Consider the following 12372-nt stretch of genomic DNA (forward strand, 5'->3'; position numbering starts at 1 on the left):
AGAGAGAACGTGACAGAGAGGGAGAGAGAGAGAGAGAACGTGACAGAGAGGGAGAGAGAGAGAGAGAACGTGACAGAGAGGGAGAGAGGGAGAGAGAGAGAACGTGACAGAGAGGGAGAGAGAGAGAGAGAGAGAACGTGACAGAGGGAGAGAGAGAGAGAGAACGTGACAGAGAGGGAGAGAGAGAGAGAGAACGTGACAGAGAGGGAGAGAGAGAGAACGTGACAGAGAGGGAGAGAGAGAGAACGTGACAGAGAGGGAGAGAGAGAGAACGTGACAGAGAGAGAGAGAGAGAACGTGACAGAGAGGGAGAGAGAGAGAGAGAGAACGTGACAGAGAGAGAGAGAGAGAGAGAGAGAACGTGACAGAGAGGGAGAGAGAGAACGTGACAGAGAGGGAGAGAGAGAGAGAGAACGTGACAGAGAGAGAGAGAGAGAACGTGACAGAGAGGGAGAGAGAGAGAGAGAACGTGACAGAGAGGGAGAGAAGGAGAGAGAGAGAACGTGACAGAGAGGGAGAGAGAGAGAGAGAGAACGTGACAGAGGGAGAGAGAGAGAGAGAACGTGACAGAGAGGGAGAGAGAGAGAGAGAACGTGACAGAGAGAGAGAGAGAGAGAACGTGACAGAGAGGGAGAGAGAGAGAACGTGACAGAGAGGGAGAGAGAGAGAACGTGACAGAGAGAGAGAGAGAGAACGTGACAGAGAGGGAGAGAGAGAGAGAGAGAACGTGACAGAGAGAGAGAGAGAGAGAGAGAGAACGTGACAGAGAGGGAGAGAGAGAACGTGACAGAGAGGGAGAGAGAGAGAGAGAACGTGACAGAGAGAGAGAGAGAGAACGTGACAGAGAGGGAGAGAGAGAGAGAGAACGTGACAGAGAGGGAGAGAAGGAGAGAGAGAGAACGTGACAGAGAGGGAGAGAGAGAGAGAGAGAACGTGACAGAGGGAGAGAGAGAGAGAGAACGTGACAGAGAGGGAGAGAGAGAGAACGTGACAGAGAGGGAGAGAGAGAGAACGTGACAGAGAGAGAGAGAGAGAACGTGACAGAGAGGGAGAGAGAGAGAGAGAGAACGTGACAGAGAGAGAGAGAGAGAACGTGACAGAGAGGGAGAGAGAGAGAGAGAGAACGTGACAGAGAGGGAGAGAGAGAGAGAGAACGTGACAGAGAGAGAGAATGTGACAGAGAGGAAGGGAGAGAGAGAACGTGACAGAGGGAGAGAGAGAGAACGTGACAGAGAGGAAGGGAGAGAGAGAACGTGACAGAGAGGGAGGTAGAGAGAGAGACGTGACGGGGGTAGAGAGAGAGAGAACGTGACAGACAGGGAGAGAGAGAGAGAGAAAGTGACAAAGGGAGAGAGAGAGAGAATGTGACGGAGGGGGGGAGAGAGAGAGAACGTGACGGGGGGGAGAGAGAGAGATAATGTGAGAGAGAGAGAGAACGTGACAGAGAGGGAGAGAGAGAGAACATGACGGGGGGAGAGAGAGAGAGAATGTGACAGTGAGGAAGGGAGTGAGAGAACGTGACAGAGAGGGAGAGAGAGAGAACGTGACAGAGAGGGAGAGAGAGAGAACGTGACAGAGAGGGAGAGAGAGAGAACGTGACAGAGAGAGAGAGAGAGAGAACGTGACAGAGAGGGAGAGAGAGAGAACGTGACAGGGAGGGAGAGAGAGAGAACGTGACAGAGAGGGAGAGAGAGAGAACGTGACAGGGAGGGAGAGAGAGAGAACGTGACGGGGGGGAGAGAGAGAGATAATGTGAGAGAGAGAGAGAACGTGACAGAGAGGGAGAGAGAGAGAACGTGACGGAGGGAGAGAGAGAGAACGTGACGGAGGGAGAGAGAGAGAGAACGTGACGGAGGGAGAGAGAGAGAGAATGTGACAGAGAGAGAGAGAGAACGTGACAGTGAGGAAGGGAGTGAGAGAACGTGACAGAGAGGGAGAGAGAGAGAACGTGACAGAGAGGGAGAGAGAGAGAACGTGACAGAGAGGGAGAGAAAGAGAGAGAACGTGACAGAGAGGGAGAGAGAGAGAGAGAACGTGACAGAGAGGGAGAGAGAGAGAACGTGACAGAGAGGGAGAGAGAGAGAACGTGACAGAGAGGGAGAGAGAGAGAGAGAACGTGACAGAGAGGGAGAGAGAGAGAGAGAACGTGACAGAGAGGGAGAGAGAGAGAGAGAACGTGACAGAGAGGGAGAGAGAGAGAGAGAACGTGACAGAGAGGGAGAGAGAGAGAGAGAACGTGACAGAGAGGGAGAGAGGGAGAGAGAGAGAACGTGACAGAGAGGGAGAGAGAGAGAACGTGACAGAGAGGGAGAGAGAGAGAGAACGTGACAGAGAGGGAGAGAGAGAGAGAACGTGACAGAGAGGGAGAGAGAGAACGTGACAGAGAGGGAGAGAGAGAGAACGTGACAGAGAGGGAGAGAGAGAGAACGTGACAGAGAGGGAGAGAGAACGGGACAGAGAGGGAGAGAGAGAGAACGTGACAGAGAGAGAGAGAGAGAGAACGTGACAGAGAGGGAGAGAGAGAGAACGTGACAGAGAGGGAGAGAGAGAGAACGTGACAGAGGGAGAGAGAGAGAACGTGACAGAGGGAGAGAGAGAGAGAGAGAACGTGACAGAGAGGGAGAGAGAGAGAACGTGACAGAGAGGGAGAGAGAGAGAACGTGACAGAGAGGGAGAGAGAGAGAACGTGACAGAGAGGGAGAGAGAGAAAACGTGACCGAGGGAGAGAGAGAGAACGTGACAGAGAGAGAGAGAGAGAGAACGTGACAGAGAGGGTGAGAGAGAGAACGTGACAGAGGGAGAGAGAGAGAGAACGTGACAGAGAGGGAGAGAGAGAGAACGTGACAGAGAGGGAGAGAGGGAGAGAGAGAGAACGTGACAGAGAGGGAGAGAGAGAGAGAGAACGTGACAGAGAGGGAGAGAGAGAGAGAGAACGTGACAGAGAGGGAGAGAGAGAGAGAGAACGTGACAGAGAGGGAGAGAGAGAGAGAGAACGTGACAGAGAGGGAGAGAGAGAGAGAGAACGTGACAGAGAGGGAGAGAGAGAGAACGTGACAGAGAGGGAGAGAGAGAGAACGTGACAGAGAGAGAGAGAGAGAGAGAACGTGACAGAGAGGGAGAGACAGAACGTGACAGAGAGGGAGAGAGAGAGAGAGAGAGAACGTGACAGAGAGGGAGAGAGAGAGAGAACGTGACAGAGAGGGAGAGACAGAACGTGACAGAGAGGGAGAGAGAGAGAGAGAGAACGTGACAGAGAGGGAGAGAGAGAACGTGACAGAGAGGGAGAGAGAGAGAGAACGTGACAGAGAGGGAGAGAGAGAGAACGTGACAGAGAGAGAGAGAGAGAGAACGTGACAGAGAGAGAGAGAGAGAACGTGACAGAGAGGGAGAGAGAGAGAGAGAACGTGACAGAGAGGGAGAGAGGGAGAGAGAGAGAACGTGACAGAGAGGGAGAGAGAGAGAACGTGACAGAGAGGGAGAGAGAGAACGTGACAGAGAGGGAGAGAGGGAGAGAGAACGTGACAGAGAGGGAGAGAGAGAGAGAGAACGTGACAGAGAGGGAGAGAGAGAGAGAGAACGTGACAGAGAGGGAGAGAGAGAGAGAGAACGTGACAGAGAGGGAGAGAGAGAGAGAGAACGTGACAGAGAGGGAGAGAGAGAGAACGTGACAGAGAGGGAGAGAGAACGTGACAGAGGGGGAGAGAGAGAGAACGTGACAGAGGGGGAGAGAGAGAGAACGTGACAGAGAGGGAGAGAGAGAGAACGTGACAGAGAGGGAGAGAGAGAGAACGTGACAGAGAGGGAGAGAGAGAGAACGTGACAGAGAGGGAGAGAGAGAGAACGTGACAGAGAGGGAGAGAGAGAGAGAGAACGTGACAGAGAGAGAGAATGTGACAGAGAGGAAGGGAGAGAGAGAACGTGACAGAGGGAGAGAGAGAGAACGTGACAGAGAGGAAGGGAGAGAGAGAACGTGACAGAGAGGGAGGTAGAGAGAGAGACGTGACAGACAGGGAGAGAGAGAGAGAGAACATGACGGGGGGAGAGAGAGAGAGAATGTGACGGAGGGGGGGAGAGAGAGAGAACGTGACGGGGGGGAGAGAGAGAGATAATGTGAGAGAGAGAGAGAACGTGACAGAGAGGGAGAGAGAGAGAACATGACGGGGGGAGAGAGAGAGAGAGAACGTGACAGAGAGGGAGAGAGAGAGAGAGAACGTGACAGAGAGGGAGAGAGAGAGAGAGAACGTGACAGAGAGGGAGAGAGAGAGAACGTGACAGAGAGGGAGAGAGAGAGAACGTGACAGAGAGGGAGAGAGAGAGAACGTGACAGAGGGAGAGAGAGAGAGAACGTGACAGAGAGGGAGAGAGAGAGAACGTGACAGAGAGGGAGAGAGAGAGAACGTGACAGAGAGGGAGAGAGAGAGAACGTGACAGAGGGAGAGAGAGAGAGAACGTGACAGAGAGGGAGAGAGAGAGAACGTGACAGAGAGGGAGAGAGAGAGAACGTGACAGAGAGGGAGAGAGAGAGAACGTGACAGAGAGGGAGAGAGAGAGAACGTGACAGAGGGAGAGAGAGAGAGAACGTGACAGAGAGGGAGAGAGAGAGAACGTGACAGAGAGGGAGAGAGAGAGAACGTGACAGAGAGGGAGAGAGAGAGAACGTGACAGAGAGGGAGAGAGAACGTGACAGAGAGGGAGAGAGAGAGAACGTGACAGAGAGGGAGAGAGAGAGAACGTGACAGAGAGGGAGAGAGAGAGAGAGAACGTGACAGAGAGGGAGAGAGAGAGAACGTGACAGAGAGGGAGAGAGAGAGAACGTGACAGAGAGGGAGAGAGAACGTGACAGAGAGAGAGAGAGAGAGAACGTGACAGAGAGGGAGAGAGAGAGAACGTGACAGAGAGGGAGAGAGAGAGAACGTGACAGAGAGGGAGAGAGAGAGAACGTGACAGAGAGGGAGAGAGAGAGAACGTGACAGAGAGGGAGAGAGAGAGAGAGAACGTGACAGAGAGGGAGAGAGAGAGAACGTGACAGAGGGAGAGAGAGAGAGAACGTGACAGAGAGGGAGAGAGAGAGAACGTGACAGAGAGGGAGAGAGAGAGAACGTGACAGAGAGGGAGAGAGAACGTGACAGAGAGGGAGAGAGAGAGAGAACGTGACAGAGAGGGAGAGAGAGAGAACGTGACAGAGAGGGAGAGAGAGAGAACGTGACAGAGAGGGAGAGAGAGAGAGAACGTGACAGAGAGGGAGAGAGAGAGAACGTGACAGAGAGGGAGAGAGAGAGAGAACGTGACAGAGAGGGAGAGAGAGAGAACGTGACAGAGAGGGAGAGAGAGAGAACGTGACAGAGAGGGAGAGAGAGAGAACGTGACAGAGAGGGAGAGAGAGAGAACGTGACAGAGAGAGAGAGAGAGAGAACGTGACAGAGAGGGAGAGAGAGAGAGAGAACGTGACAGAGAGGGAGAGAGAGAGAGAGAACGTGACAGAGAGGGAGAGAGAGAGAACGTGACAGAGAGGGAGAGAGAGAGAACGTGACAGAGAGGGAGAGAGAGAGAGAGAACGTGACAGAGAGGGAGAGAGAGAGAACGTGACAGAGAGGGAGAGAGAGAGAACGTGACAGAGAGGGAGAGAGAGAGAACGTGACAGAGAGGGAGAGAGAGAACGTGACAGAGAGGGAGAGAGAGAGAGAACGTGACAGAGAGGGAGAGAGAGAGAGAGAACGTGACAGAGAGAGAGAATGTGACAGAGAGGAAGGGAGAGAGAGAACGTGACAGAGGGAGAGAGAGAGAACGTGACAGAGAGGAAGGGAGAGAGAGAACGTGACAGAGAGGGAGGTAGAGAGAGAGACGTGACGGGGGTAGAGAGAGAGAGAACGTGACAGACAGGGAGAGAGAGAGAGAGAAAGTGACAAAGGGAGAGAGAGAGAGAATGTGACGGAGGGGGGGAGAGAGAGAGAACGTGACGGGGGGGAGAGAGAGAGATAATGTGAGAGAGAGAGAGAACGTGACAGAGAGGGAGAGAGAGAGAACATGACGGGGGGAGAGAGAGAGAGAATGTGACAGTGAGGAAGGGAGTGAGAGAACGTGACAGAGAGAGAGAGAGAGAGAACGTGACAGAGAGGGAGAGAGAGAGAACGTGACAGAGAGGGAGAGAGAGAGAACGTGACGGGGGGGAGAGAGAGAGAACGTGACGGGGGGGAGAGAGAGAGAATGTGAGAGAGAGAGAGAACGTGACAGAGAGGGAGAGAGAGAGAACGTGACGGAGGGAGAGAGAGAGAGAATGTGACAGAGAGGGAGAGAGAGAGAACGTGACAGAGAGGGAGAGAGAGAGAACGTGACAGTGAGGAAGGGAGTGAGAGAACGTGACAGAGAGGGAGAGAGAGAGAACGTGACAGAGAGGGAGAGAGAGAGAACGTGACAGAGAGGGAGAGAGAGAGAACGTGACAGAGAGGGAGAGAGAGAACGTGACAGAGAGGGTGAGAGAGAGAACGTGACAGGGAGGGAGAGAAAGAGAACGTGACAGAGAGGGAGAGAGAGAGAACGTGACAGGGAGGGTGAAAAATAACGAGAGAGAGAGAACGTGATAGAGGGGGGGAGGGAGAGAGAGAGTTCATGACAGAGAGAGAGAATGTGACAGAGAATGAGGGTCTGGCATGGACTGAGACACAAGACTCGGAGGGACGGAGAGACTGCAGGAAGGAGGAACCTGGGGGGGGGCAGGAGGGGGTGTAATGTTTGGAATGTGCAGGGAACAGCGGATGGGGGGAAAGAGCACTCCACTGGAATACACTGCTCACACATGGGCCCTTGGCTGAGGGACCAGCGAAACGATTCGGGACAAAGGGGTGAGTGCACAGGGGGAGACTGCGTGTCCAGTCACACACAGGCTTCCTGAGTGAGTTTGAACATTAATCAGTGTGAAATCTCTTTGCAGCTTTACTGACGGCAGCACTGAGCCCCATGGCTGATACCCAAGCAAAGTTAAACCAGGCCGTTCCATTCAGTTACCCAGGTAGGAACCATCGACAAGGCACACCCCTCACTGTAACACTGATATATCCCACACCCCTCACTGTAACACTGATATACCCCACACCCCTCACTGTAACACTGAGATACCCCACACCCCTCACTGTAACACTGATATACCCCACACCCCTCACTGTAACACTGATATACACCACACCCCTCACTGTAACACTCTGATATACCCCACACCCCTCACTGTAACACTGATATACCCCACACCCTTCACTGTAACACTGATATACCCCACACCCCTCACTGTAACACTGATATACACCACACCCCTCACTGTAACACTCTGATATACCCCACACCCCTCACTGTAACACTGATATACCCCACACCCCTCACTGTAACACTGATATACCCCACACCCCTCACTGTAACACTGATATACACCACACCCCTCACTGTAACACTCTGATATACCCCACACCCCTCACTGTAACACTGATATACCCCACACCCCTCACTGTAACACTGATATACCCCACACCCCTCACTGTAACACTGATATACCCCACACCCCTCACTGTAACACTCTGATATTCCCCACACCCCTCACTGTAACACTGATATACCCCACACCCCTCACTGTAACACTGATATACCCCACACCCCTCACTGTAACACTGATATACCCCACACCCCTCACTGTAACACTGATATACCCCACACCCCTCACTGTAACACTGATATACCCCACACCCCTCACTGTAACACTGATATACCCCACACCCCTCACTGTAACACTGATATACCCCACACCCCTCACTGTAACACTGATATACCCCACACCCCTCACTGTAACACTGATATACCCCACACCCCTCACTGTAACACTGATATACCCCACACCCCTCACTGTAACACTCTGATATACCCCACACCCCTCACTGTAACACTGATATACCCCACACCCCTCACTGTAACACTGATATACCCCACACCCCTCACTGTAACACTCTGATATACCCCACACCCCTCACTGTAACACTCTGATATATCCCACACACCTCACTGTAACACTGATATACCCCACACCCGTCACTGTAACACTGATATACCCCACACCCCTCACTGTAACACTGATATACCCCACACCCCTCACTGTAACACTGATATACCCCACACCCGTCACTGTAACACTGATATACCCCACACCCCTCACTGTAACACTGATATACCCCACACCCCTCACTGTAACACTGATATACCCCACACCCCTCACTGTAACACTCTGATATACCCCACACCCCTCACTGTAACACTGATATACCCCACACCCCTCACTGTAACACTGATATACCCCACACCCCTCACTGTAACACTCTGATATACCCCACACCCCTCACTGTAACACTGATATACCCCACACCCCTCACTGTAACACTGATATACCCCACACCCCTCACTGTAACACTCTGATATACCCCACACCCCTCACTGTAACACTCTGATATATCCCACACACCTCACTGTAACACTGATATACCCCACACCCGTCACTGTAACACTGATATACCCCACACCCCTCACTGTAACACTGATATACCCCACACCCCTCACTGTAACACTGATATACCCCACACACCTCACTGTAACACTGATATACCCCACACCCCTCACTGTAACACTCTGATATACCCCACACCCCTCACTGTAACACTCTGATATACCCCACACCCCTCACTGTAACACTCTGATATACCCCACACCCCTCACTGTAACACTCTGATATACCCCACACCCCACACTGTAACACTCTGATATACCCCACACCCCTCACTGTAACACTCTGATATACCCCACACCCCTCACTGGAACACTGATATATCCCACACCCCTCACTGTAACACTCTGATATACCCCACACCCCTCACTGTAACACTGATATACCCCACACCCCTCACTGTAACACACTGATATACCCCACACCCCTCACTGTAACACTGATATACCCCACACCCCTCACTGTAACACTCTGATATACCCCACACCCCTCACTGTAACAATCTGATACACCCCACACCCCTCACTGTAACACTGATATACCCCACACCCCTCACTGTAACACTCTGATATACCCCACACCCCTCACTGTAACACTCTGATATACCCCACACCCCTCACTGTAACACTGATATACCCCACACCCCTCACTGTAACACTCTGATACACCCCACACCCCTCACTGTAACACTGATATACCCCACACCCCTCACTGTAACACTGATATACCCCACACCCCTCACTGTAACACTGATATACCCCACACCCCTCACTGTAACACTCTGATATACCCCACACCCCTCACTGTAACACTGATATACCCCACACCCCTCACTGTAACACTCTGATATACCCCACACCCCTCACTGTAACACTCTGATACACCCCACACCCCTCACTGTAACACTGATATACCCCACACCCCTCACTGTAACACTCTGATATACCCCACACCCCTCACTGTAACACTGATATATCCCACACCCCTCACTGTAACACTGATATACCCCACACCCCTCACTGTAACACTGATATATCCCACACCCCTCACTGTAACACTGATATACCCCACACCCCTCACTGTAACACTCTGATATACCCCACACCCCTCACTGTAACACTCTGATATACCCCACACCCCTCACTGTAACACTGATATACCCCACACCCCTCACTGTAACACTGATATATCCCACACCCCTCACTGTAACACTGATATATCCCACACCCCTCACTGTAACACTCTGATATACCCCACACCCCTCACTGTAACACTGATATACCCCACACCCCTCACTGTTACACTGATATATCCCACACCCCTCACTGTAACACTGATATACCCCACACCCCTCACTGTAACACTCTGATATACCCCACACCCCTCACTGTAACACTCTGATATACCCCACACCCCTCACTGTAACACTGATATACCCCACACCCCTCACTGTAACACTGATATACCCCACACCCCTCACTGTAACACTCTGATATACCCCACACCCCTCACTGTAACACTCTGATATACCCCACACCCCTCACTGTAACACTCTGATATACCCCACACCCCTCACTGTAACACTGATATACCCCACACCCCTCACTGTAACACTCTGATATACCCCACACCCCTCACTGTAACACTGATATACCCCACACCCCTCACTGTAACACTGATATACCCCACACCCCTCACTGTAACACTGATATACCCTACACCCCTCACTATAACACTGATATACCCCACACCCCTCACTGTAACACTGATATACCCTACACCCCTCACTATAACACTGATATACCCCACACCCCTCACTGTAACACTGATATACCCCACACCCCTCACTGTAACACTCTGATATACCCCACACACCTCACTGTAACACTCTGATATACCCCACACCCCTCACTGTAACACTGATATACCCCACACCCCTCACTGTAACACTCTGATATACCCCACACCCCTCACTGTAACACTGATATACCCCACACCCCTCACTGTAACACTGATATACCCCACACCCCTCACTGTAACACTCTGATATACCCCACACCCCTCACTGTAACACTCTAATATACCCCACACCCCTCACTATAACACTGATATACCCCACACCCCTCACTGTAACACTGATATACCCCACACCCCTCACTGTAACACTGATCTCCCCCACACCCCTCACTGTAACACTGATATACCCCACACCCCTCACTGTAACACTCTGATATACCCCACACCCCTCACTGTAACACTCTGATATACCCCACACCCCTCACTGTAACACTCTGATATACCCCACACCCCTCACTGTAACACTGATATACCCCACACCCCTCACTGTAACACTGATATACCCCACACCCCTCACTGTAACACTGATATACCCCACACCCCTCACTGTAACACTGATATACCCCACACCCCTCACTGTAACACTGATATACCCCACACCCCTCACTGTAACACTGATATACCCCACACCCCTCACTGTAACACTGATATACCCCACACCCCTCACTGTAACACTGATATACCCCACACCCCTCACTGTAACACTGATATACCCCACACCCCTCACTGTAACACTGATATACCCCACACCCCTCACTGTAACACTGATATACCCCACACCCCTCACTGTAACACTGATATACCCCACACCCCTCACTGTAACACTGATATACCCCACACCCCTCACTGTAACACTGATATACCCCACACCCCTCACTGTAACACTGATATACCCCACACCCCTCACTGTCACACTGATATATCCCACACCCCTCACTGTAACACTCTGATATACCCCACACCCCTCACTGTAACACTCTGATATACCCCACACCCCTCACTGTAACACTCTGATATACCCCACACCCCTCACTGTAACACTGATATACCCCACACCCCTCACTGTAACACTGATATACCCCACACCCCTCACTGTAACACTGATATACCCCACACCCCTCACTGTAACACTGATATACCCCACACCCCTCACTGTAACACTGATATACCCCACACCCCTCACTGTAACACTGATATACCCCACACCCCTCACTGTAACACTGATATATCCCACACCCCTCACTGTAACACTCTGATATACCCCACACCCCTCACTGTAACACTCTGATATACCCCACACCCCTCACTGTAACACTCTGATATACCCCACACCCCTCACTGTAACACTGATATACCCCACACCCCTCACTGTAACACTGATATACCCCACACCCCTCACTGTAACACTGATATACCCTACACCCCTCACTGTAACACTCTGATATACCCCACACCCCTCACTGTAACACTGATATACCCCACACCCCTCACTGTAACACTCTGATATACCCCACACCCCTCACTGTAACACTCTGATATACCCCACACCCCTCACTGTAACACTGATATACCCCACACCCCTCACTGTAACACTCTGATATACCCCACACCCCTCACTGTAACACTGATATACCCCACACCCCTCACTGTAACACTCTGATATACCCCACACCCCTCACTGTAACACTGATATACCCCACACCCCTCACTGTAACACTGATATACCCCACACCCCTCACTGTAACACTGATATGCCCCACGCCCCTCACTGTAACACTGATATACCCCACACCCCTCACTGTAACACTCTGATATGCCCCACACCCCTCACTGTAACACTGATATACCCCACACCCCTCACTGTAACACTCTGATATGCCCCACACCCCTCACTGTAACACTGATATATCCCACACCCCTCACTGTAACACTGATATACCCCACACCCCTCACTGTAACACTCTGATATACCCCACACCCCT

At 52.0% G+C, this 12372-nt stretch overlaps 1 protein-coding gene across 1 annotated transcript in view; it reads left to right on the forward strand.

Moving 5' to 3' along the window:
- The window catches only part of ndufa3 (NADH:ubiquinone oxidoreductase subunit A3), an 88478-nt gene that overhangs the window by 62708 nt on the left and 13398 nt on the right, over nt 1-12372 (forward strand). The window contains exon 3 of the mRNA XM_078205814.1: nt 6929-7006. Within this exon, the coding sequence (XP_078061940.1) occupies nt 6929-7006 (78 nt within the window). The remainder of the gene's footprint in view (nt 1-6928; nt 7007-12372) is intronic.

The sequence above is a fragment of the Mustelus asterias genome, unplaced genomic scaffold (genome assembly GCF_964213995.1).
Source record: "Mustelus asterias unplaced genomic scaffold, sMusAst1.hap1.1 HAP1_SCAFFOLD_1017, whole genome shotgun sequence".
Lineage (NCBI taxonomy): Eukaryota > Metazoa > Chordata > Chondrichthyes > Carcharhiniformes > Triakidae > Mustelus > Mustelus asterias.